Source organism: Lampetra fluviatilis, chromosome 43, assembly GCF_964198595.1.
Source record: "Lampetra fluviatilis chromosome 43, kcLamFluv1.1, whole genome shotgun sequence".
Classification (NCBI taxonomy): Eukaryota; Metazoa; Chordata; class Hyperoartia; order Petromyzontiformes; family Petromyzontidae; genus Lampetra; species Lampetra fluviatilis.
The window spans coordinates 9,015,307-9,042,702 of record NC_136317.1 but is presented as its reverse complement, the minus strand read 5'-3'; the positions used below and the strand labels follow the sequence as shown (position 1 = coordinate 9,042,702).

Genomic DNA, 27,396 nt, shown 5'->3' with positions numbered 1-27,396 from the left:
GGTTATTTCGGTAAAGTCACGTATAAAGATAAAATAATAAATTAAATAATAGCATACGTGACTTTACCGACAGAACCAAAGAATAATTCCTGCAGTCACGAAAGCTCCAAAATTAAGACAGTGCCTAATTGTTAATCTGGCTGTGTGGCAACAGTGGATGAGAGTACGTGACTCACAACTAGTGGCCCACGAGTTCAGACCCTGATGAGGAATCAATTCGGTCACGATCCTATAAACTGCCATAACTCAGGACCATAATTCGATTAAGAGAATAGTTTCTCATTCGTCCTTGTACCACCCCTCATCGGAACTTTCTTGTTTGCACAATGTGTATCCTGTCTCAAAAGAAGTGAGACCAACCCACCACTTTACCCCCAACCACACGCAACCTGCTTATCAACTAACCACGGTGAACCTATTTATAACTCTGGGTGCACAGGGTGAGGGCCGGAGTGGAGGGGGGGGGATTTAAGACACCCCAATCGACTGCCACCTTCATTTTTTCCGATCCGGTCTCCCATGAGGCACGGGAATTAAAACAATTGGGCAAGTTCCCCATCTCCTCGCCCGCCCCACCCCCAGATCCCTCCCCAGACTCCTCCCCCCGGACCACAGAGCCTTTGCTGTTATATTTCTTTTAAACAGCGGTCGGCGGATGGCTGCAGCCTCAGAACGTGGCCAGCTAACACCGGAACGTGCGACCCCGGAAGTCGCCGGGTCGACTCTCCTCAGCCGGCGACCTCCGGCATCACCTCCACACCTCCTCCGCGGCGACACCTCCGTCGCCGCGACGTCCCGAGCAAACCCACCCGCTGGAAGTCGTGCACAATCTCGGCGGGGTCACTCTCCTCGAAGCCGGGCACGGGCACGTTGATGAGGGACACCGAGTAGTCCAAGTCGAACTCCACGTCCTCTTCCAGGCGCAGCAGGGGCGCGTTGCCGCCGCCCAGCATCAACTCGTCTCCGTCGTCGTCGATGTCATCGCCGTAGTGACGCGGACCAAAGCCCACGGCCGCCGGGGACATGGCGCGAGGCGGCGGCTGGTCCATGTAGCTCACGCCACAGTGAAACATGCGGGAGTTCTGCGGGGGGACGGCGGAGGCAGGGCAGGCGCCGGCGGTCGTTAATAATAGCGGCGGCGATGAGACGTTATTCGTGCACCGCTTCGTTCGGTGTCACAAAAACACAATGGCAACAAACAACGGCCACCGCTATTGCAGTGGAATTTGTAACGGGGCTCGCCGCTGGGAGTGAAACCACAGACGAGCGGCTTGGGGAAAGGCGGCGAGAAGTGGCGCTAGCGACAACTGCCCCGAGATCTGTGGTCCTCTATTGGGATGTTTTTTTTTAGCCCAAGTCCCATTTGAGAGTGTTCACGCACGTGGGAGAGAAATCCGAGAGCCCGGAATAAACCCACGTATGCACGGGGGGAGGGGTGGGGGGGGTAACACTCGATATCTTCATACAGATGGAGATTAACCCACTTGCTGTACTGCCATCATACGCTGGCCAATGTCAGGAGATGTCGATATGGATGCTTGCGGATAGCAGGGGGTGGGGGGGGAGGGTTGTTGGGGGTGGGTTGCCTATTGGTCACAAGCAGCGTAACCACTAGCATCCAGTACCGGCGATGAGCCGAGGTGAGAGATGAGAAAAAGGTGAAATGAGACTTGGAGGGGGTCAAGATGGGAAAAGATGTGAGATGTCGTGAGACGCGGCGCACAAAGGCAGAGTGATGAAAGAGGAGTGATGAGGCACGGTGTGATGATAAGAGGCTTGAACGATGAAGAGAAACAAAAGTCCAACGGAGGTGAGAAGGTGAGCCGAGTGGACAAGACACAAGGGGATACACGAGAGGACACACGAGGGGACGAGACACAAACGGCAGGGGGGGTTGGAGGGACACGAGGAGAAGAGAGGAGACGCAACAAGGCGATGAGAAGTTGTGGGATGACGAGGCGAGGAATAGTTGTGGGATGACAAGACGAGGAGTAGTGGTGGGATGCCGGCAAGAGGAGTAGCGGCCGGATAACGAGATGAGGGTGGAGGTGCCACTGCCGCTCCGCACCGGGATGAAGTGGCGGTAGAGGTAGAAGCCGACCACCACCAGGCCAGCCAGCATGAGCCCCAACCCCAGCACCAGGCACCAGCCCCAGGTGCGGCCTCCAGCACGGCGCGGGTTCACGGCCACTGCCTCCACATCCTTGCACGCGCGGAGACACGAGACAAAACAATCGCGCGTCGATAAATTAGACAGTCCGTCGGTGAAGCAGGCGGTCCGATTACACGGGCAGCTTAACCAGTCAGCCATTTATTGAAAGTTTGAAAAATTACAAAATACACTAATTCACTGGTTGGAATAGCAACCACCTCAGCCAATTAGGCAATTTGCGCATCAGTTAGGCAAATAACCAATGAGCCAATTATCCAGATAAAAAAATCAATAATGCACTTTCGCCACAACCTGGATGTCGTATGCGCGGTGCACCGGGCGTCACTCTCCCACCTGCATGGCAAATCACTCACTCAGCAAATCCATCCTTTCAGCATTAGCCAATCAGACAGCCCGGTGTGGGCCATCCTCAACACAATGTGAGTGCACAAAGACAAAGATTCTAATATAAGCTTGTAACAGACTGTTGAGGCAAGTGCTGTTAGCGATCACCTATGAAGGATTGCAAACGAGGCGGTGGGTGGCCAGCACTACGCCCAGTCGCCTTTGTCTCCCTACTGGCGATGTTGACACACCGCACAAGGTGCTCAATTGAGGCATCCTTAAAAATGACACACTTGGTTCCCCCGGATTGACTGTCCACCCCCCGATCAATCAGGACGCGTGGAAGACACAAACAACCACGTGCGGTTGTTTGTCACCCAACGTTCTGCTGCAGGCCTTTGTGTACAGAAACAATCAAGTAAAAATATTATTATTCTTTAAATGACACGCTTAGCTCAACCAATGGCCAACTCCTTGCTAGGAAGAAAAGCATGCCTTGCCAATCAGAGTCGATTCCAAACCCTACTCCTTACCAGACTAACCAATAAGACCATAAACCATAACACCAACCCCACCACCAGCACTTATCACCAGGCTTCTTTTTCACCTTTTGTTGCTTCCCATTCCTGGTATCAGTCGGTACAGCAGGCAGGTGTCGAACAGGTCGTCTATGTACCGCGGCGTGGGTGTTCTCACGGCTGCATGCATCGGTGCATTGAAAAATGGTGCATTAAAGGTGCATTGAAAAATGTTGATACTCCGACTGATGCTCCTGCTGTTGTGGAGTGATTCATGCAGCCAGCTATGGCTGCAGAGTTTGGTAGTACATGTTTACGTCGTTTATTGTGAAAATTCGGTCACAGTTCCTATGATCACCGTTTCATTGCTTTTATAGCTTTATTTTGGTGATTTTCGAAAAGTTTTTTGGTTTGGCCATTTTTGTTTGTTGTAGTACAGTGTTAGACTGATGGCCTTAATCTAAGTTGTCTTGTGGTTGTTGTTGTTGTTTGACTTGCATCCCACTGGGATTTTTGCACACAGTGTTGGTGTACGGTGCTTTTTCTGCAATATTTTGCTGTCTTTTCTTGGATTTTCTGTTTGCACATAGTCACTTTAAGATGTTTTCTTGATCATGTTTTTGTTTTCTGTTTGTTGCGGTTGCACCCGATTCAAGAGCCGAATGGCTCACAGGGCTATACCAAATAAATGAACTTGAACTTGATCGGTGGGTTTCCTCCAACACAGAACGTCCCAGGTTGGGCAAGAGAGCAACTCCATCCTTGCCGGCTGCTAGCGGGTGTCTACGCTGCACGTGGCCTGTAATGGCGCGCCGCGGTGGCGAGATGTTAACTACCTCGTCAGGTATGCAGGAGGTCGTCGGTTCAATCCCAACCCTGACGCCTGCTGTATATTTGGAGCTTGCACGTCTCTCTCTCCCAGTGGTTGCGTGGATTTTTGCTCCAGGTCCTCCGATTTTTCCCTCGACATTTAGAATCAACGTGTGTTTAGAGTATTTGTCTGCTATAAATTTCCACGTGATAATAAGCCACTTTGTTGAGCTATCATTTGGGGCCAGGTCACTTCTGAAAAAGAGCTATATAGCTCAGTGGGGCCTTGCCTGGTAAAATAAAAGTTGTTTATAGTAATCCAGCACTTTGGAGGCAGCAGCAGCGAGGGTTGGTGGATCGCACAAATGTTGCGCAGCTCTCTTCCCGTCGGCGTCGAGGTGGCGTAAGCTGGCTCGCCAGAATGTGGTCGAGAAAATGTGGACTCATTTCCCTCTGTAGGGGGGGATAGAGCGTGTTGCCCCCCCCACCCCCCAAATGCATGCATTTTCTCTGGGTGCCCCTGTTTCCTACAATGTGTGTTAAACGCTCATTAACTGGCTGGAAACATCTTAATATAGAGGACCGCAAAGCTTGGGCAACTGTTGGTACCTGCCGGCTCACCACATGGCAGCTTTTCCCACTTGTCTCTGGCTCCTCAGAGTCATTCTCCGATGAGCGCGGTTGGCTACGTACGGTGCAAAACATTGTCAATGTACATACGTACGAAAAACTAAGAATACCTTTTACCCTTTCTGGCAATAAAACAGGTGTTAAGATTTTCGAACACAAAATAGAAACCTTTTGCAAGGAATCATGTCTGCATCAACCACATGCATGATCAGAGCATTTAGAGAGCTCGGGGTGAGCCGCTACAGATGGGACCTCTTTGCCAGTACATCCTCTCGCTTTGAAAGCAAGCGACTACTGACTGTGTGGGGCGTTACAAGTTGAAATTATTCTTTTAATTATTATCCTCAAATTATGTCCAGTGTTCTTGAGAAATTCCACAATCCAATGTCAGGTTTTTTTTTCCCACAGAACAACCCATAGAGACGGCCCACAAACCGGTTCTCGTTCGTATACAATCATGGGAGCCATGACGGGTGGAGTCAATGCACAACCGGCGATGTTAACACACCGCACAAGGTACTCATTTGAGTCGTCCTTGAGAAGGCCAAGGACTGGTTCAAATACTCATAACTGGTGTTGGCCGTGAGCGGGAATCGAACTCGGGTCGCCGGGTTCGTAGCGCTGCATGCCGACTGCTACACTCCCACTCCCCAAACATACACCCAGGCCCAACTTGCTTGGGACACCATGGCACCGATTCCCCTAATCAAACAGCAGAGCTGCACTGTGATTACAGCACGCAGCTCACAAACTAAAGTGTGCAAGTTCACACCCGGGTCGGGGTCGGTCCATCCTTAGAGAATTTAACAAATGTAAGGGCAGTTGACGAAGGCGTGTGTAAAGTTTGTGATATTGTTAGGACTGATAAAGTGGAATCTGAGAGGAAACAAATGAGCCAGTACAGATGAGACATGGCTGAGGGGAGACAAACGATATAAACAAGGCAGGCAGTACATAAAAAAACAGACATTACAGATGAGAGATAGTGCAAACAATGTCCCCGATATATATCTCGTGCTATGCACACCAATTTATTCTTGTCGACGGTGCAAGTTGTACAGCTGCAACCGATAATAGAAAGGTAGACATTACAAATAAGTGGAGATGAGACTAATAATCATTGATTTCAGCTTCAATGGTAACCTCCAATTGTAGCGATGACGTATCGACTCGCAGAAAGGTCAACGGCTTCCTTGCCTAAATTGCATTGACCAATCAATCACGCACCACTTTCCAGCCCAGAATGCACTTGCTACAACAACAACTGCCATTCGCTACTAAGTGACGGTGACGTCACCACGGTGCTTGTGAAGTGTCGAACGCCCGCTGGCAGGAGGTCACGGGACAGACCCAGGTGCCATGGATGAACTGACTGAGATGACTGGCCGATGCACCAGCTGTGCCCCCTACTGTGCACTTGATACACACAGACATCAGTAGCCACCAATCAACTCATCAATCAATTAACCTGTCAATTGGAGCAGGCTATCAATCTATTCCCCCAATAAACCAACCGGACACCTCCTGCACATCTGAATGGCGCCCACTCCTCGTCCACTCTTAAGTTGATCGCTTGACGGTTTGGTCAATTCATCCCATCGACCGCTTTACCACGTTGAAGGAGATAAACCAGACGAGAGGTCGCCAAGGCCGATGTTGACAATATGCAACCACGCTTCGCCATCGACGCAATTCTCTCTGCGCGATCGTGCAGTCTGTCTGGCATGGGTGGGCTGCAGTCTTTTCGCACGATGCACTGGACGAATACCAGCAACCCAAGTTCAAGTCCCGCTCACGCGGAATGACAGTGGCATTTATTTATTTGAACCGGTTGTGGGACTCCCCTGGGTCGGGTCAGCCTTAAATGAGCACCTGGTGAGGTGTGTAAACACCAGTACTGGGGAGACAAAGACGGCCAGGTATGGTGCTGGCCACCCACCCTCTCGTGTGTAGTGTCGGCCTTCATTGGTGCTCGCGAATAGAAATTGCCCGTCATAGCCTGTTAAAAGCTATAGGGGGTGGGATCTTTGCCTCTGTAAATTATTATTTGAAAAAAGAAAAATATATTGAGTCTTTTGTTAATCCACTGCTGCGTGAAGGCCTCTCCATGCCATGTCCGTGCAATTTGGTTCTGCATCACTCCATGAAAAACTAAATCGAATTATTTAACCAACAGCTGAATAATAACCATGGAATCAGCATCGGGAAGTCAAGTCCTTGCAGTCATTCAGTTTCATCATTATAGAAACAAAATATTGCTTTAAACATTTTATGAATCTATACTCAGCGCAGAAACTACATTCATAAATCCGTCAGGCACAATGTAAACACTGACAGTTTCACAGCAAAGCGATAATCTCCAATTCGCATGGTTGGCTACGTACGGTGCGAAAAAAGTTCAACATACGTCCATACGTCAGTCAATTTACAATCCCCTGTTGTTTCCCTGAAGGTTCCTGGAAGTCACTCCAATGCCTTTAGTCAGGTCGACACCTGCAAACATTGGTTGAATGCAACTCATTCTTCTACAAGGATGTGTCTGCAACCAGTTGCACAACCAGTTGCTGCTTCCAGTAGATAGACTACGTTCAACTATCAATCGGCTCAGCGATTCGTCGGGTGCCGGACATTTGCGAGCTGTCACTGGGGCGTCACAACCCTGACCGCCTGCCGTCTGGTTCGTGGTGTCCTTTTGTTGCGAAACCGACGGCTCAGATGTCGACACGTCGACACGTCCGTAGGGCACAGCAAACATCTGGAGACCGGGCTTCAAGTTGAACCGGACGCACATCTGGGGGAGGACTAGTGGGAAGAAAGTCATTCTTTCAAAGCACGGGCGGCCCCCATACAAGTGTGAAAGACATTGGGTTACAAAAAACAATTGCAAGTCCAGACTGGTGATGTTTGAAGCTGAGAAATGTGGTTTTGGTTCAAGTGGCCACCACTGTGGATCCGGGGGGGGGGGGGGGGCACGAATCAGTTTAAGAAAAAAATCACAGCTGCTGAGCCAAAGTCAAGGGGGGAAGCCCCCCCCCAACGCAAATGGCCGGTGATGAGACTAAGCACAGATCATGGGGGCGGTCTCAGATGGTTATGCAACACCTACAACTAAACGATATAACTATTTTATTTTGTCAGGTAAGGACCACTGAGCAGTGGAGCTCTTTTTCAGAAGCGACCAAGCCACCACAAATGATAGCTCAACGAAGTGGCTTATCACGTGGAAATTTATAGCAGCCAAATAATCTAAATTCACATTCATAAATGTGGAGGGAAACACCGGGAGACTCGGAGAACATTTCACACGACCACGGGGAGAACATGCAAACTTCAAATACACAGGCGTGAGGGTCGGATCAAACTCACGACCCTCCTGTATACCAGGTGAAGTAGTTAACGTATCCTAGCCACCGTGGCGTGGAATCGAGCGGACGAAAGCACTGGCATGGTGTGGTGACATCAAGAGCAACCTGCTGTAACCTTAAAACTGAGAAGCCCCGAGAGGGCCTTTAAATACAAATTGACCGTGAACCTAAGTGGGCTCGCGTAGTGAACAAAGAGAGAGAGCTGCTGGACACGCCTCTGGAGTCAAGGTCGGGTGATGCCAGGCTGCACGAGAGGCAGCGGACAAGGGAGGAAGCTGCAAAGCCGAGGCCAATGATATAAATCAATTAATGAAACGGATTAAACAATCCGCAGATGCCGAAACAGCCGCTATCTCGAGAGCTGGGCCAGGACAGATTGAATAAAAATGTACAGGGTGGTCCAGATGTCTTGTGACCCCCAATAAATTAACCCCTAATTTGTTTTGCCTTTACAGTCATTTCTGCTTCAAATAAAGTGGACTTAAAAATGTATTAAGTTTCATAGAATTAAATGGGTGTCACAAGACAGATGGGCCACCCTGTACACAACAGCATTTGTAAAATCATTGCCGACCAAGAGGAGATCATCAAAGTGACTTCTTCTCGAGAACTCGGTTTAACCGCGGCCAGCTGGACACTTCCAGACGAGGTGTCGGCGGTGCTATCGCAGTGCCTCCCTCAGACATGGCCGTGATGACCCCCCCCCCCCGAGCGACCCAGTAAGATTTACGTGGAAGGGTTTTTGTGCAGTCATCTGCTCATCACATCCACAAACCTTTTAACCCTGGACGGATGTCGGAGATGCTGGCTCGGCGTGCTGCTCAGGGCATTATAGACTCCCTTAGAACGCAAACTTGCAGTCGCTGGAGAACTGACCGTAATTGTTAAAATAAACAAGTTAAACACTGGCTCATTTCCCCCAGTTACACAATCTGCCCTTGCCGGTTGCGTAACCTGAAAAACCAGATCTTAAACGTGCAAAGGTTTAGAATGCACTTAAGCGACGGCGTGGTGGACAGGATTGGCCGGCACGATGTGAGACTTCACCTGCAAACAACACTGCCTGGAGCCAAGGCCTCTACGTGCAACGCTGCGAATCTCATTTGGATGCAGACAAGCACACATACACACACAGGCACGCCGCAAAAGCGCTTCAATCGCAGATACCGGCGGTCGACTAACGACGACAGCCGGATTGATTAAAGGACGGCTTGATGGCACTGCAGTCAAAGTGTTCGATGCTCAGTCAAAAGCTTGTGAGATCAGATCCCAGCCAGGGGGGTGTTGCCCAGCCCACCGTCCGTCAACGAATGGGTTCCGCTGGGGCCTTCGTCACATCTTGCCTGGACTACTTTCGCCCCCAGCCGAAATTATCCACATCTCCCTCACGGTCTTCACGACCGTCTATGGACTTGGGGCTTCCTTACCTCTCCCACTCTCATCTCACTCCACTCTCTTCTCTATGCCTGCTTCTCAGAGGCCTTCTGTCTGGAATTCCAGATCAATCACCATTCAACGCGGGGGGATGGGAGTGGGAATGATCTGGTACGCTGGAGGTCATGGGTTCGATCCCAGACCCTGACGATGCCTGTTGTATATTTATAGCTCGTGTGTTTCTCTCCCCATGGTGGTTGTGTCGATTTTTTGTCCGGGTTCCTCCCGGTTTTGCCCTCCGCCTTTATAAACATATGTTTTTAGACGATATGGCTGCTGCTATAAAATCCCACGTGATGACATCAGCCACTTCGATGAACTCGTGTGTACGGCCAGGTAGCATTTGAAAACAAAATTCATAGAAGAACCATAGAACATAGAATATACAAATTAATAGCTCAAGTGGGATTTACCCGGTTAACAAAATACCTTCGCTTTTACTTACTCTGCTGCTGCCCCTTGGTCACCTATGGCTTAGGATTACCTTCCCCTGTTCAAAACCCAGACTAAGACCTTTTGCCTTTTCCTGTGCCCACCCCCGCTGCCCCATAACCTCCTGTCCCTCCGAACCTCTCACACTGCATTAATAACAACAATTATTTCCCTTTTGCCACAATGTGCATGTTCCACCTTCGCGTGCAGAGTCTTGAGATGCGGTCACGCTTACATACCTTCATAGAACAGGTTAAGGGCTCAGCCACAGTTCTTATTTTTTTTAAGTTTGGTGACGCACCTGTAAACAAGGGAAGTCGTACATTTAAAATGACACACTTGGTTCCCCCGGATTGACTGTCCCCCCCCCCCATCAATCAGGACGCGTGGGGGACACAAACAACCACGTGCGGTTGTTTGTCACCCAACGTTCTGCTGCAGGCCTTTGTGTACAGAAACAATCTAGTAAAAATATTATTATTCTTTAAATGACATGCTTAGCTGAACCAATGGCCAACTCCTTGCTAGGAAGAGAAGTATGCCTTGCCAATTAGAGTCGATCCCTAAATCGACTCCTTACCAGACTAACCAATAAGACCATAACCATAACACCAACCCCCCGCCACCGGCAATTATCACCAGGCTTCTTTTTCACCTTTTGTTCCTTCCCATTCCTGGCATCAGAGTCGGTACAGCAGGCAGGTGTCCAACAGGTTGTCTGTGTACCGCAGCATGGGTGTTCTCATGGCTGCATGCATCGGTGGGTTTCCTCCCAAACAGAACGTCCCAGGTTGGGCAAGAGAGCAACTCCACCCTTGCCGGCTGCTAGTGGGTATCTACGCTGCACGTGGCCTGTAATGGCGCGCCACGGTGGCGAGATGTTAACTACCTCGTCAGGTATGGAGGAGGTCGTGAGTTCGATCCCAACCCTGACGCCTGCTGTATATTTGGAGTTTGCACGTCTCTCTCTCCCCATGGTTGCGTGGATTTTTGCTCCAGGTCCTCCAATTTTTCCCTCATTTAGAATCAACGTGCGTTTAGAGTATTTGGCTGCTATACATTTCCACGTGATAATAAGCCACTTCGTTGAGCTATCATTTGGGGCCAGGTCACTTCTGAAAAAGAGCTATATAGCTCAGTGGGGCCTTGCCTGGTAAAATAAAAGTTGTTTATAGTAAACCAGCACATTGGAGGCAGCAGCAGCGAGGGTTGGTGGATCGCACAAATGTTGCGCAGCTCTCTTCCCGTCGGCGTCGAGGTGGCGTAAGCTGGCTCGCCAGAATGTGGTCGAGAAAATGTGGACTCATTTCCCTCTGTAGTGGGGGATAGAGCGTGTTGCCCCCCCCACCCCCCAAATGCATCCATTTTCTCTGGGTGCCCCTGTTTCCTACATTGTGTGTTAAACGCTCATTAACTGGATTAAAACATCTTAATGTAGAGGACCGCAAAGCTTGGGCAACTGTTGGTACCTGCCGGCTCACCACATGGCAGCTTTTCCCACTTGTCTCTGGCTCCTCAGAGTCATTCTCCGATGAGCGCGGTTGGCTACGTACGGTGTGAAAAAACTGTCAATGTACATACCTACAAACATGCAAACAAAACATGCTCTGATAATATATAGATTGTCTTTAAAACTGATGAGTCTACACCCAAAACAACCTTCTTTAGGGCCTAGTCTCACGAGTGTCAGAACAGAGAATGCCAAAAGGCGAACAGTACAAAGACAATGCACGATCAGAGCACGGAGAGCTCGGGGTGAGCCACAACAGATGGGACCTTTTTGCCAGTACATCCTCACGCTTTGAAAGCAAGCGACTACTGACTGTGTGGGGTATGACAAGTTTAAATTATCCTTTTAATTATTATCCTCAAATTATGTCCCGTATTCTTGAGCAATTCCACAGTCTAATGTCAGGTTTTTTTTCCCACAGAACAACCCATGAAGACGGCCCACAAACCGGTTTTCGTCCGTATCCAATCTCGGGAGCCATGACGGGTGGAGTCAATGCACAACCCGGAGTGCAACTCACTGGGAGACCCTTCCACATGCGAAGAGCAGAATCCGGCTGGATTATAACGTGGTCCTACTCGAAGGATCCGTCCCGAGGCAATACCACGTGATCACTGTGACGATGCCATGCAAACATCACATCATTCAAATGTGCATGCTGTTGTGTATTAACTCGGCATGTAACCACATCGCCAGGAATGCAGCCAGCCTTATCAGGCCTCGGGGAAGCTAAAGCAGGATTGAGCTGGGGATTAGTTGATTAGAATGTTGACTACCATCCACGACAGATTGTTACGTTGTGGGCAGCATAGATCGGAGCAGCAACATTCCAGCCATTCCCACTGCGAGATTAAGGTCTCCTCATGTTGTGTTGGCCACGGATAGTCTGACCATACTTCATCAATCTGGTCAGTGTGGGTTGGTGAAGGGAGGCGGCCCAGGACCGGTTGAGACATCACTTGGCTACCAATGGGTAGCCGCTGCTGGTAATCAAACTCGGGTCACCAGGTTCATTGCGCAGTGCGGCAAACACTGCATCAACACTGTAATTTAAATGTAGCTATGGAAATGTTTTTATTTGAGGCCCATGGTCAAAAAAAAGCAGTAACGTGAGACAGAAAATATGAAATGACACCAAATCGGCAGGAGATAGAGCCAGAAGGCACAAACGACAACAGCATGGACGAAACAATAAACACAGCAGAAATCGCACAAGAAAGAATTGACCTTTGAATCGAATCGTGACCCTGTATGGCGATACCTCATTGCATCACGAGGGAGGCAAAGGGAGTGAAGGATGACACGGCACAGTAGCTACGCCCCACAGCGCCAGCACCGAACACAATGTGCACCAACTGGCTAGGCAGCTCTCGCGAGGGCAAGGTCACTCCGACGCAACCGCACTGTAAAAAGCCAGCAAGGGCCGCCAGCAGCGCGATGCTGCATAAAGCAGCTGCGGCTCGGGCAGCCACGCGTCGCTTCTCGGCCGCGACGGCGAGGCAAAGAGGGAAGTCCCCCATCCCTCCCCCCCAGTTGCTGCTAATCGCGTGCATTTATGGAAATCGCAACCGGGGTCGTTAGAGACGGGGGGGGGGCACCGTTTTCCCGTAAAGTGGCCACGGCCACCACGAAGCGGAGTGCCGTTCTGGGTGCCTCTGTTCCCGCAGTTCGTTGTTATTTTGTCAGGAAGTCAGAAATAAGTTTTCCCCACAACGCGAGTCAAGACAAAGACAAACCCCCCCCCACCCCGTTTGGGCAAGTGCTGTTCAGAGCTAGTAGCACCACGCCCCACCAACATTTGTGGCGAGATGTTAAATACCTCGCCCGGTATGCAGGAGGTCGTGGGTTCAATCCTGACCGACACCTGCTGTGTATTTGGAGTTTGCATGTTCTCCCCGTGATCACATGGACTTTTCTCCGGGTCCTCCGGTTGTTTCCTCCACATTTAGAGTGTTTGGCTGCTATACATCTCCAACCAGATAAGCCACTTCCAGTTGAGCGGTCATTTGTGGCCAGGTTGCTTCTGAAAAATAGCGAAACAGCTCAGTGGAGCCTTACCTGCTAAAATAAAAAAAAATACACACAGCACCAAGCACTCATCTTTTGGATGAGTCAACCTCAGGGAAGTTCAGCACCGAGTTTTGGTTATTCACCAATGCTGGGCGTGAACAGGAGTCGAACTCGGGTCACCGCATTTGTAGTGCAGCGCACTTGCCACTGCACTGCGCTCTTCGCCGTGGCTGTTATTCACCTTGCCATCTACTGTGCCACCCGCCGTGCCGCCCGCTGTGTCGTCAGCGCAAGTGTCAGTGCCGTCCAACTGTGGTTGCGTTTCCTGTACAGGCACGTGGGTTCTGCTCCCACGGCTCCGTGACCGGGTTCACATGCCGCAAAAAGGGGGGGAGGGGGGGGAAGCCAAAGCACGACTATAAATAAGGCTTATTCTACAGTCCTGCGAATAACAGGACAGCAGATCGTTTTCTTCCTGGTCCAGTTAACAGAATTAAAGCACTCCTCCACCCCGGGGGGACCGGAAGGTGCCGCAGAAATATCATGTCGGGGGTTTTCAGACCACGATGTACTGTATGTTGAACTTCTTTCACACTTTATGTCGCCAACCGTGCTAATCGGAGGTGCGGGGAAGGAGAACTAAACAAACACGAGGCACGCCCAGACATATGCCCAAAAACCACCCGGACAGCACCCAATCTCGGAAGTTGATCTGCCTTGAGCCCGTTTGGTGCTTGGATGGGTCATCGACCACCGTGCAAAGCCGTAAAGTGGTGGTGGCTTCGCACGGGGCCCTGTAGAGGCAGCATCCGCGAGGGTTGGTGGATCACCGCACACAAACGCCGAGAAACTCCCTTCCCGTGGGCGTCGAGGAGGAGCCGTAACCCCGGCTCGCCATCAAGGCGGGTGCAGAATAATGTGGACTCCACCTGTTCCCCACCTGTAGGGGATACAGCGTTGCCCCCTGGCACGCGTGGGTTTTCCCTGGGTGCTGGTTTCCTCCCACACGGAAACAACTCATTCAATTGGCCAACAAACACCTTAATATAGAGAACCGCTGAGCTTGGAGGCTGCTGCCTTCCTACTTGCCTTGCGGTTCCTGCTCACGCATCCCGCCGTCGTTCCCCGTCGCCGCGATCGAGCGAATACTGCGCGTCGCGCTACAAGTTGATATAACTACCATGATGATGATTATTATTATCGTGAGGCAGGTGTTGTAGGCTGCTGCAGGCCAACGTTATCAGCATGGGGGGGCGCTGCAGCAAGGTCCACCGTTGCACAGCATCATCCTCCCAATGCCTTTGCTGCAGGTCGTCACCAATAGACGGTGCTTTGAAGTATGGTAAACTAACCCCCCCCCGCCACCAATGACCCACGCGGTAATCCAGCGGTGGATTAACATGAAGGGCTGAGACGTGGAGATACAGGCGGCACACACAGCCCCCCCGCCTAAACAATGCGCGGGGTTTTCCGTTGTGCTCTTTGAGATTAAGCAACAAGATGACGTCCTCCACTGCATACAGTAAGAGGGAAGTAAACCCTAGTGTATTATTTACGAGCAGAAACGACCACCACCAACCACCGTATCTGCCTGATGGTAAACGGTGTGTGACGACAATGTGTGCTTTTATTTTGTGGTCGCTATGTTTAGCTAAAGGATGTCAAATATCAGCAGGTTATTTTGTCAAAGTTAAGTTTGAATACTGCACAATCATCGTTCGCAAGTAAAGGATCTCGCGAGCAGTTTTTTCTAGACTACACTTTATATAGACACGCAGATTTGGCGACACACACTGCCATATGGCGTGCGCTGGGGATGGGTTCGCCCATTTTCAGATTACTCTGCTAATATATCTCTCCTTTGCACACTCACTGGCACTCTCAAAGACACATAATAACACCATCTCTCCCACACACTAACAAACTGTCACTAAAGCAAAATTTTATATATATAATTTTTTTTACCAGGGAAGGCCTAAGAGCTATCTTGCTCTTTTTCAGTAACCTGGCCATAAATGATAGCTCAAAGTGGCTTATCATGTGGAAATTTATAGCAGCCAAATACTCTACATGCACGTTTCTAATGTGGAGGGAAAAACCGGAGGACCCGGAGTAAAATCCACTCGATCACAGGGAAAGACATGCAAACAAAACCGCAGGCGTGAGGGTTGGGTTCAAACCCACCACACCTCCTCCATACCAGGCGAGGTAGTAAACATTTCGCCATAATGGCGCTCACATAAACACTCACACTATCTCTACCATACGTACGCTTTACACACTAACAAAAAAAAGAAAAAGATCCCCTGTAGAGCCTTTACCAGACTGTTGAGGCGAGTGATCCTAGCAGCGAGTACCTATTAGGGCCGACACGGACTTAATAGGTCAACAGGACCATTTAGGGCTGAGTTGACATTGGCGAGATCCAGAACCTGTTCAGATATTCATCACCGTTGGTGACCTCGAGTGGGAATAGAATGCCGCGTTAAATGAGCGCTTGAAACATTGGATCATCGAGATCGTTGTTTTGTTTCAGAGCGGTCGAAAAGAGCCACGTCGGGGCATCATGTTCATAGCAACGTAAAGGTGATGCAGCTGTGACGTCATATTTGTTCAAACATTCATGACAATTGAGTGTGCGAGTGTGTGTTCATTTCAGTGTTTGTGGGTAGCGTAGTGGTCAGCCGCTGTGCTACGAACCCGGTGACCCCAGTTAAACTCCCTGCTCACGGCCAACACCAGAGATGATTTTCCTGAACTGGTGCTGGGCCTCCCCTAGGTCAACTCAGCCTCAAATTAGTACTTGGTGCAGTGTATAAACATCCCCACTTGGGAGACAAAGGCGGTCGAGCATGGTGCTGGCCACTCACCCCCTCGAGTGTTGTGCCGGCCTTTATAGGTGCTCGCGAACAGCACTTGCCCCCTATAGTGTGCTAAAGGCGACACAGGGATCTTTGTGTTTGTTGTCAAGTGAGTGTTAGTGAGTGCATGTGAGTGTGTTAGTGAGTGCATGCATGTGAGTGTGTTCGTGAGTGCATGCGTGAGAGAGATTGTGCGTGTGTAGTGTCAACGATTTAGAGTGTCTAGGAGGCACTTTCGTTATTAACAACTTTCATGGTATCATCCGCACACTCTCCACAGTAGCTCAGCCCAGCCTTTACACAACACTGGCCGTCTAGCACTGACGGCGCTGACTGAGATAGCCAACTACTATCCTTCGTAGCGCAATATCTAGCGGAGACGTTTAGCGACGACGGCGATGAGAGGACAGCAACGACGAGACGAGTCCATTCCCAGAACCGGCAGCCTTGAGCTCCCGCTTTCGGCTCCTATCTTGCTACCAGCACGGACTGGCTTCGCCCTGACCGCGCCTCCCTTCTCAAACCCGCTAGAAGGTTCCAGAGGCCTCCAGACGGGGTCCTCCATGACCCTTACCCTAGTTCCTCCGCTCTGCCCACACACCGTGCACACCCTCACCAGCTTGTATACTGTCTGTCCACCACAGTTGCCGCTGCTGTCCACAAGCTGGCGCTATTACACTATACGTGTATGAAAGTGTGTCAGTAAGTGCATGTGTGGGAGAGTGTGTGTATGTCAGTATGTGTAGGAAAGATAGTGCGAGTGGGTGTGTGTGAGTATGTGATATTGCGTGTATCAGAAAGTATGAGAGTAATGAGTGTTTGAGTGTGTTCGTGTGTGTATTTGTCGATGTGTGCATATCAGTGTGCACGATGGGTGGAGCGAGTGTGCATAGGTGGTTACCGCACTCTGCTACGAAACCTGCAAACCCAAGTTCAATTCCCGTTCACGGATAAAACCAGGCGAGTATCTGAACTAGTCCGGGCCTCCCCTAGGTCGACTCACCCTCAAATAAGTACCTGCTGTGGAATTTTAAACACGAGTAATGGGGGAGAGAAAGGCAGTCAGTTGTGGTGCTAGCCACACCAGCCCCTTGTTACCATTCACCATTAAAGGTGCTCGCTAACAGCACTTGCTTCGAGGGAGTGCATATCGGTGTTAAGTGTACACAATAGTACGGTAGTAGAGAATGTGGCTTGTATGTGGATATGTGAACCCATCTGTGCAGACTTTTGAGTGGTATCTCCTCTCACGAATGGAATGATTTTTTAAATTAGCTTTTCCATCCCAAATGAACCAACCCACTCACCTACAAAAAATAATTTTTCAAACACTCCAACTGCAGCACCCTCCAGAGAGAAGGTATGAAGACTTGGCAATGTTTCCCTGGATAAGTAAATACATTATTATACAAATGTACTAAAGTATACCGTCATGCAAAGAGCCACTCAAAAGTTCTCATCTACACTCACAGAGCTAAGCCAGTGCTGTAAATTCTACATTCTTATGGTGGAGCCGAGTCTATTATTCATTTGGCTGATATCAATTTCCAGGTGATAAATAATTTGTGGCCAGGTTGCTTCTGAATAAGAGCTACATAATTGAGTTGACCTTACCTGGTAAAATAAATATAGTTTGTTAGTTTTATTATTTTCAGTGATTTCCTATATTCTGCACTCCTATCCTCTTGTAATTTTCACACCCCGTGCCCCTACTGGACATCTGTAAAAAATAACTTCAAAACTCATTGGATTTTTCCAGGATAAATAAAGATTACGATTTTATTTTCAACCACTGGTTTGGTTTATTTTCGGCACAGGCAAAACCCATTGGGCAATAAATGCTCATTTTAGAATGTGGGACCTGGTTACAAATAGAGACCTGGTAACAGCAAAATAACACCAAGAAAACAATCCAAAAAACGACTGGACATGGCCAAGTTGTGAATGGCATCAGCACGGTGCAACCAATACACAGAATACAGCAAGGCTACACCATATGGCACATCACATTTCAAATCAACATCACGCGTTCAGAGAATTTGGCTGCTATAAATTTCCACGTGATGATAAGCCACTTCGTTGCGCTGTTATTGGGGGCCAGGTCACTTCTGAAAAAAGCTATATAGCTTAGTGGGGCCTTGCCTGGTAAAATTAAAATCGTTTATAGTAATCCAGCATTTTGGAGGCAGCAGCAGCAGCGAGGGTTGGTGGATCACACAAATGTTGCACAGCTCTCTTCCTGTCGGCGTCAAGGTGGCGTAAGCTGGCTCGCCAAAATGTGGTCGAGAAAATAGCCAGGTCGCTTCTGAAAAATTGCTACATAGCCGAGTGGGGCCTTACCTGGTAAAATAAAAACATATAGCGGGTTATATTAGTCTTCATTTATTCGTATCATTGTTCCTCATTTACCCAGGAAAACCTCACCGAGTCTCAAGACTGTCAGGAGGGTCCTGCCACGTTAACAATAGGAGGGGCATTGTTGCTGTGTGTAATCTGAATTGAGTAGATTGCAGGTACTATTTTATCCTTGGGAGGTTTTAGCCCAGGGGTGGGGACCTTTCTTCTGCCAAGGGCCATTTGGATATTTATAACATCATTCGCAGGCCATACAAAATTATCAACTTAAAAATTAGCCTGTTATATTTGGTCAAACATTTAATTAACTCACCCCTAATGTGATGGCTGGAACTGCTTCTCTTTGGCGAGGTGTGTGATGTTAGCTGGTATTGATGATGTTGCTACTTGCAACTGCTTTTCCAGGTTTGCTCCTAGATTTATTGAATTTCGAGTCCCGCCTGCGGTTGCCTTGGCAGGGCCAGACCAAATGATTTCGCGGGCCTCATACGGCCCACGGGCCGGACGTTCCCCCACCCCAGTTTTATCCAATACCAGTTTCACGGTATCCACACATTATTTAAAACAATAATAATAGGTTTTACCCTTTCTGGCAATAAAGCAGGTGTTCATATGTTGAAACACCAAATAGATACCTTTTGCAAGGAATCATGTCTACATTAACCACACGTACTTGTGGTGAACATGCAAACAAACATGCTCTGATAATATAAACAGTCTTTAAAACGGATTGGCCTACACCAAAAACAGCCTTCTTTAGGGCCTAATCTCACGAGTGTCAGACCAGAGAACGCTAAAAGGCGAACAGTACAAAGACAATGCACGATCAGAGCACTTAAGAGCTCGGGGTGAGCAACTACAAAATCGGACCTTTTTTCCAGTACATACGTACATCCTCTTGCTTTGGAAGCAAGCAACTACTGATTTTGTGGGGCGTTACAAGTTTAAATTATTCTTATAATTAAATATGTTGAAAAACATGCAAACAAACATGCTCTGATAATGCAGACCTGATGGCTTGCAAAAGGAATCTATTAGGCATTTGAACATCTGAACACCTCCTGCTTTATTGCCATCTATATATAAAAAGGAAATTTGTGAATGTGTGTCTGTTCAAAATGTTTAGCATACTTCCCGACATGCAACAAACTTGAAATTGGGCATGTGGGTCGCTTCCAGACTGTACATGCAAAAACTATAAAAATAGACAGACTTTTGTATTTTGGGGGGGGGGGGGGGGCGCAATAATGGATATACTTTGCACGGCAAGTGAGCAGTGACGTCACATCTGTGATGTCACCCGCATGCGGCAGCGTTTCGCAGTGTGCCTGCTGACGTCACGCATCCTCCCCCTCACCCTCCGCGTAGGCCGCGTATTAATCCAAGACAAGAATCCAAGTCTCGGGCGAAGCCGGGTAGTAAAGCTAGTAAATGGTATAACCTTTTCTTATTTTCACTCATTTGGATACTGGCAAAAAGTTCCCAAAGATAGATATTCTTTCAAATGTGCGTCAATGTTCAGGGAAATGTTCATTTTAGCCAATGGCCGAAATGAATGATGAAGATTAACAAATGGGATGGAGAGCCCAGTCGAAATAAGATAACAAATGAAATTTGATGATTATAATTATCTAAATGGGGGTTATGATGATTATGAGAGGGCTTATGGCAGCAATAATTTTACCGGATGAGAAAGTCTCTCACGATGAGCCGTCCTGCTCAAATCAAGAGAGAGAGACACACATACCACACGCTGACATATAACCCGCACAGTAAATCGCACTGCCATACCACCCAAGGAATCTTGCACTTAAGCCTATCGTGTACATACTAAAACAGGCAGTGTCTCCCTGCCTAAGTGGGCTATAGGACAGTGCTTTGATGGGGCTAGTTCTCAAGGTTGTTAGTTAGGATTAGAGGTAGGGCTAGAACTTACAGCTGGTCGTCTAATTGCTTAGGGCTAACACGAGTGACTTCATTGGTTAGGTTGGGCCAGTTGGTAGTTGGTCAAGTTAGGGGTAGGGCTGGTACTGGTGGCTAGTTGGCTAAAGGTAGGGCAAGGACAAGTGGCCGGCTAGCGAGCTGGTTAGGGTTGGAGTAGGCCTTGTGGCTGCTTGGTTAGAGTTGAGGTAGAGCTGTTAATGGTGGCTGGTTAGCGAGTTGGTTTGGGTCGGTGAGAGGGCTTGCACTCATCGCTGGCTTGCAGGGTGGTTGGGGTTAAGTGGCTAGCTGGTTAGTGGGCAGGGTTGGCTAGCGAGTTGGGGGCAGTCGGTCCCTTGGATTTCCACATTCCCATGGAAGCAACAACACTTTCCACACATGACTAATGCAGCGTGCCATGCTATGTGTGCATTATTAATGCCAAGCTACGGCAGTGCTATACGTTACCATGTTTCCCCTCTGCGCGCAATTCTAGTTTAAAAACACTCGAGTTTACAAACACAAGTATATACAGTACCTATAAACGAGCAATATAGAACATAAACAAGCCCCTAAATCAGTTCATTTTAATATACCCAACAGGCTAACCAACCATAGTATATATACTTATAGACAGTGTTGAAAATAATCTACACAAATTGGTGGTAATACTAATTTTAATTAAAATAAAGTGAACTTGATAATGAACAGCAGAATACTAAATGTACCTGAAGTGGAAAGGATGTAATCATTGCATATTCCCAGCTACGAGGTATGGATCGGTCAAAATGGATACGGACGGAGACAATAAACCAAGAGCTGAAATGTGCACACAAAGGAGCAAGCAGGGAAGCAGGATCTCAGTTACACCCGAGAGACAGGAAAAAGGGAATAGCGAGATCAGGGAATAAACACAATCCACACATCATCATGAGGTGTGATTAACCGTGTGCAAAACTGTAATATGCAAAGTAAACAAGTGTATAACACGCTGCAAAATTTGTATTGTAAAATAAGGTTCGATTTACAATACCCCACAACTGCAATATACATCGTAAACACACTGTAAAAAGACAAAGATCCCCCGTACAGCCTTAACAGACTGTTGGGGCAAGTGCTGTTAGCGAGCAGCACCTATGAAGGCCGGCACAGCACTCGAAGGGGTGGGTGACCAGCACCACGCACGGCCGCCTTTGTCTCCCCAGTGGCGATGTTAACACACCGCACCAGGTACTCAGTTGAGGCCGAGTCAATGCAGGGGAGGCCTTGTAAAGATTCAGATTAATCGTCACCGGTGTTGGCCGTGAGCAGGAATCGAACGCGGGTCGCCGGGGTTTGTAGCGCACCTCGCGAACCGCGACACTACCACTCCCCCCCACCCCAAACACACGTTGTAATATGCATTGCAATAAAATAATGTGAGGTTTACAATGCGCACAACCGTAACGTGCAGTGTGCACACGTTGCTAGGAGGGACGACGGCTGGCTACTACGAGACCAAAGACGGAGAGAGAGGAGTGGCAGTCAAGGGTGGGGAAGGAAAAAAACACGCCGGGGAAAACTTTACACCGCGCAGAGACGGAGCAACGAAATGGATCGGGTGCCGGGTGCCGGATGCTGTTGCAGATCGTCGCATCGCGGGACGACGAGAGATGAGCGGCGTTCATTCGGCAGCAGATGAATCTTGGATGAATGATGCCGACATAGCAGCAGATAAGAGGGTTACAACACACACCCACGCCGGGGTGGATGCTTATCTCCTGTTTACAGGCCTCTGATGGTGGAAAGTCCACATTCCTCCGGCGGGTAGAAAGAGGGTACCCACCAATTTGGCCGACCAACAACAAGCAGGGAGCCGCAGGAGGGCAGCAAGCAAAAGCCGCCATCGCGGATTACTCATCAACAACAAGCACAACTACAACGACAATCAACCACACCAGCACGGTCAGCAGCAGCAGCTGCTCTTCCAGTGACATTAAATAATAAAAAATAAACATTCGTAAATAACAGTGTGTGGGCGAGAATGGTAAAAATAATGTATAATTGGCAACGTTTCAGACAGGGAGAGTGGGGATCAGGGTTCGAGACTGCCACCTTATCCACTATCTCTCTGGCAGAGGTGGGACAAAGTCATTGTTATGCAAGTCCAAGTCGAGTCGCAAGTCATCAAATTCATGACTCGAGTCTGACTCGAGTCCAAGTCACATGACTCGAGTCCACATCTCATAGGTGGGACAAAGTCATTGTTATGCAAGTCCAAGTCGAGTCGCAAGTCATCAAATTCATGACTCGAGTCTGACTCGAGTCCAAGTCACATGACTCGAGTCCACACCTCTGCTCTCTGGCCCCTCTATTATTGTGCCATGAAGAAGGGACCTTGCCCGAAATGTCGGTTATTGTTATATATGTCGCATTTACAGCCACACGGTGTTACTGACGAATGTGTTGAGTGTTTTATTTATTGTTATTTGTGCTTCGGAACCGGAATGCCGACATAGCAGCGACGGCATCATCAAATAATGCTCTTAAAACAATAATGCAGACCGCCACTGTGACAATCCACTGCTGGATGAAGGGCTTCCCCCACACGCCGTCAGTCACGTGAGGTTGCTTGACCATACTTCACCCACGCTGGTCGCCAATGCGGGGTTATGAGCATTTAACTTTCCACCGTGAATTTGACACACAGGCTTTTACAAACATTACGATCCATCATTAGCTTCCTTTGGGTCAGACCACCAGTTGGCAACGTACGATGCGAAATAAGTTCAACATCGATACATACTTGTCAATGATTCAACAATAACCTTACACCACCAATCAAATCAAGTATGTTACGCCGTGGGCAAAATATATGCCGTTTGACATGGATTTTCAGCAAATCAGAAAGTTAAAAGGTGACCAAAATTTGGACAATTTTGTGTGATGTTTATCTGCAGACCACAGACACATTGGTGATCGCTTTCCAACCATCTGCACATATTTGGGGAAATTACAAATATCCGAGATGTACCGCGGTCCAGCTGATCTCGGGGATCTTTACAAGGGCTCAAAGTTACGCTAATCACACCGGTTCATACGTCTTTATGCACACGTGTAGTGAGTCCAATTGAGTCGCAGACGTTATCTTGGGAACAACACTTTTATTCACACTAACACCAAAACATCATGTAATCTATACACGGGTGTTGAACGCCCATCTAACCACGCTATGCTATCCCTGTCCGGACCACAAGCTGGGTCCCGGACCGCGTGGCTAGAGGCTTCTTCACCAACAACCAGAAGAACCCCGAGCCCCACACAGCGCCCCGTTATATCGGCCTCGGCTGGGCTGGCTCTGCCCCTCGCCCCGCCCACCTTCTAGATCTCTCTGGCCCTTTCCCGAAGGCTCCCGAGAGCTCTTCTATACCACGTGACCACCCAGCGGCCCCCGTTCACCGGTGGCCCCCCTCCAATATCATCCGGTCACGTGTCGGCAGGTCAACCAGCGTATCATGCCCCAACGTAACCCTGGCTGGCTGACACTCTCTCTCACTCCCTCACTGGGAGCCCGCACCGCACACTGTACGTGGTGCCTCTGCGCGAACCAGCGCTCATCCAAGCCCCGCTAGGGCTGGTACTACGCCCAGCAAACAGGGCTGCACATAATGACAACATTATCTGCCGTGGCCTCGCAGGCCCAGCACCACAGTGACATTCACACTCAATACACACGCATTAGATAATCAACTTGGCAGCGGCACACACTGCTCTACGAACCCGGCAAACACGAGTTCAAGTACGTGGCTAGCAGCAAGCGTAGCTAGGTGACATCTGAGCAACCCGCAATGACCAGCGCGCAATGACCAGCGCGCGTTTGAAGTATGGTCACACAACCACCCACCTCCTCCCTCCGTGACCGATGCTGCATGTGGGAGAGGCATTCACCCAGCAAATGAACAATCCACGGCATACAGCCACGTTTAATAATGTGTCATTATTAAAAGTCCACAGTTGTTTTTAATCATGTTTAATTTCATCAAAGTACTCCATCATTTCCCCTTCACAACATCATTTTGAAGCCGATACGCTATCAATAATTGCCTTGGGCATTTATAGCCACTGGGTGACATCTGATGAACCAGAACCACGATAGCGACCACCTAGGCATCTTTCGATTCGAGTACAATTACATGGTTATGCATACTTTATACAAAAAGACATATGCTTTGTTTTTGTGCACAACAACGTACGTGGCACACTCACACAGAAAGAGGAAGCAAACGAATTAAGGGAACTACCCCAATATCTGACCCGTGCACACTGCCATGTCAAGGACGAAGTCTGCTTGGCCAACACTGATCGTCGGCGATCAGGGTCGATGGCTGGACACTGGTGACGATGTGTATGTATGAAACATCTGAATAGGTTTTACCCTTTCTGGCAATAAAACAGGAGTTGTGTTAAGATATTCAACCACACGTAATTCTGGCAAAACATGCAAACATAATATATGCATTCAATCAGTGACAATATAACTGATTGGCCGACACCAGAGACACCAGTTCTCATGGCCTTGCCTCAGCGTCGGACCTGAGAACGCCAAAAGGCGAACAAGTAAGTACATGTTTTGCCACAAGTACGTGTGCTTAATTCAGACTTGATTCCTTGCAAAATGTATCTATCTCGTGATTGAACATCTTAACACCTCCTGTTTGATTGCCAGAAGGCTCAAACCTATTCTTATTTTTCAAACTTTTATACTGGCAACGACTTCTTTCGCACCGTACTTAGCAGAGCCGTGCGGGCAGGAACGGGCAGGTAAACGAGTCGACCCACAGAGAGGACAAAACATAACTCTATAGCGCGGAGAATATCAGCGAGGTGACGACTTGTACACGGGTCAGGATGGATTGTTGGCACGCATCGCTGGACTATGGGCCATCTGTGGGGGAAAACAGAGCTTTATAGCTCATTGGATTCCTCCAGTATAAATAAATGTTCCGACTTAACATCCAGCAGTGCAAGGCTTGTATATAGCTTTCAGGTAGCTGACGTTTCAAAAGCCGAATTTAAACCAAAAATCCCGATAATCAGAAAACATATTTGTATTGTAATTCTGTATCGATGGGACCTTTAAGCCAGTATCCAAATGATGAGAATTGCCAGATAGGGTAAAGCCTAATGGGATTCTCGCCAGCCCACCACCCTATGGTACCTTAAGAGCAGTCACCAAATTCGTATCATCCACTCTGGCTTCTCTAGGGCGAGGAGCCGTCCGAAACGTCGCCGATTAGTTTTTATTTTTGTGTTGTTTTGACGTGTGTTAGTCTAGCAGTGGCATCATCAATGATGACGACGAAGCCAGTCTAGTGTGTGTAGAGAAGTCCGACGTTTACACGTTGGGTAACCAATGCATTTGTGTGCTTATCTGGGACGCTGGCAAATTGGTTCATCTCTACGGCCGTGTTGGTATATTGCATTGTTTACATCTGTAAGCTCCTTAGCCATACAAACATTAGGACGGTAAATGATTACACAGCAATACGGTACATAAACACACTGTATTCGTTTACATAAGGTAGTACAATATTGTAAAGTTCACGTGATGACATTTAAGCAGAACTCGGGGTCTTAAAAAAATACAAAAATGCTTACACGCAGCATTGCGTGTGTGCATTCTTATCTACGGTAGCATTTGTACAATGCCCATGGCTTGCATGTTGTAGCAAATCGCATCGCGCGTCTATCCACAGCAATAATCCATAGTCTGGTTCCACGTTGACGTAACACGACACACCACGCGTGGTGCTGTACGTCATCCGTTCACGATTATCTCGAATCCATCTCCGATGACGGGCCATGGTCCGAAACGTCGCCCGATTACAAAATAGATTTTTTCCTTTTCACCCCGGGGCCGAGTGATTTGACAAAATCTCGAGCGGAATTTACACGGCGACTAATGTTGTACAAAGACAAAGGTCCCCCGTGTAGCCTTTGCAGACTGTTGGGGCAAGCACTGTGCGCCTATGAAGGCCGGCGCTGTGGCACACGAGGGGGGGGGTGGGCAACATCGCGCCCGGCCGTCTTTGTCTCCGCCAGTGACGATGTTTACTACACCGCGCCAGGCACTCATTTGAGGCCGAGTCGACCTAGGGGAGGCCCGGGACTCGGGACCGGTTGCAGACAATCGTCACCGGTTGTTGGTGGCCGTGAACGAGAAACGAACCCGTCGCCTGCTTCGCATGCGCAGCGCCAACAACAGGCGCCATCCGCCACGACGACGTCACCGCGGCGCTCGTGCCAGGCTACGTGCACACGCACAGACATTGGCTCTCGTGCCAGGCTACGTGCACACGCACAGACATTGGCACCGCGCGCGACGCTTCAACTCCGCCTCGCGTTTTACATCGCAGCGACGCCGCCTATCCGCTGTAGCATTTCCAAAAGGGCGCCCATGTTTACTACGCGTTGTCGCCCGCCGCTCATCGTTTGTGTCGCACGAGCGCTATTGCATATGGTAGTCCGGTTTGGGTACGGCGAAGGGGGGGGGATCTGGGCTCACCTCCTCGGTGGCGATGAGGCCCGCGCTGCGCTCCTCCTCCTTCTCGTCCCTGGGCGGCTTGGGCCCCCCGAGCGAGATCTTCACCATGGCGAGCGAGCGGGCGGGCGAAGAGGCTTGACGAGCGTGGTGCGCGGCGGACTTCCTCGAGCGGACGCGGCGGGGGCTCAGTGAGCAGTTGGCGGGCGGGGCGGTAGTGGTGGTGGTGGTTGTTGTGGGAGGAGCGGTGGCGCAGCGGTGGCGTTCACGAACGGCGCAGACGACAAAAGGCGAAGTGCGGCGGGGGGGGGGTTGCGTCAGACTCGACACCAGGGGGCACTGCCCCCCATTGGTTGCAGACGACACCACGTGGGCGCGCGGGCCGACCAATCACGCGACGATGTTGCGAGGTTATTTAACTCCACCCCCCACCGCATATTTGAGAATCGAATTGTTGTATCGATTTCATTGTGTTCTCGATTCCATTGTATTTCGATTAGTGGGATCTGCTCTTTTGTGTGTGTGCGTGGTTTT

The 27,396-nt window shown here is 49.2% G+C and overlaps 1 protein-coding gene across 1 annotated transcript in view; it reads right to left on the bottom strand.

The window, feature by feature from the left end:
• Window positions 1-27,159, bottom strand: part of LOC144947108 (integral membrane protein 2B-like) — a 36,676-nt gene extending 9,517 nt beyond the window's left edge. Inside the window, exons 1-3 of the mRNA XM_078876314.1 lie at window positions 26,887-27,159; window positions 2,069-2,203; window positions 810-1,082 (exon numbers count right to left, since the gene is read on the bottom strand). Coding sequence (XP_078732440.1) covers window positions 810-1,082; window positions 2,069-2,203; window positions 26,887-26,973 — 495 coding nt within the window. The 5' untranslated portion in view covers window positions 26,974-27,159. The remainder of the gene's footprint in view (window positions 1-809; window positions 1,083-2,068; window positions 2,204-26,886) is intronic.
• Window positions 27,160-27,396: the final 237 nt, after the last annotated feature.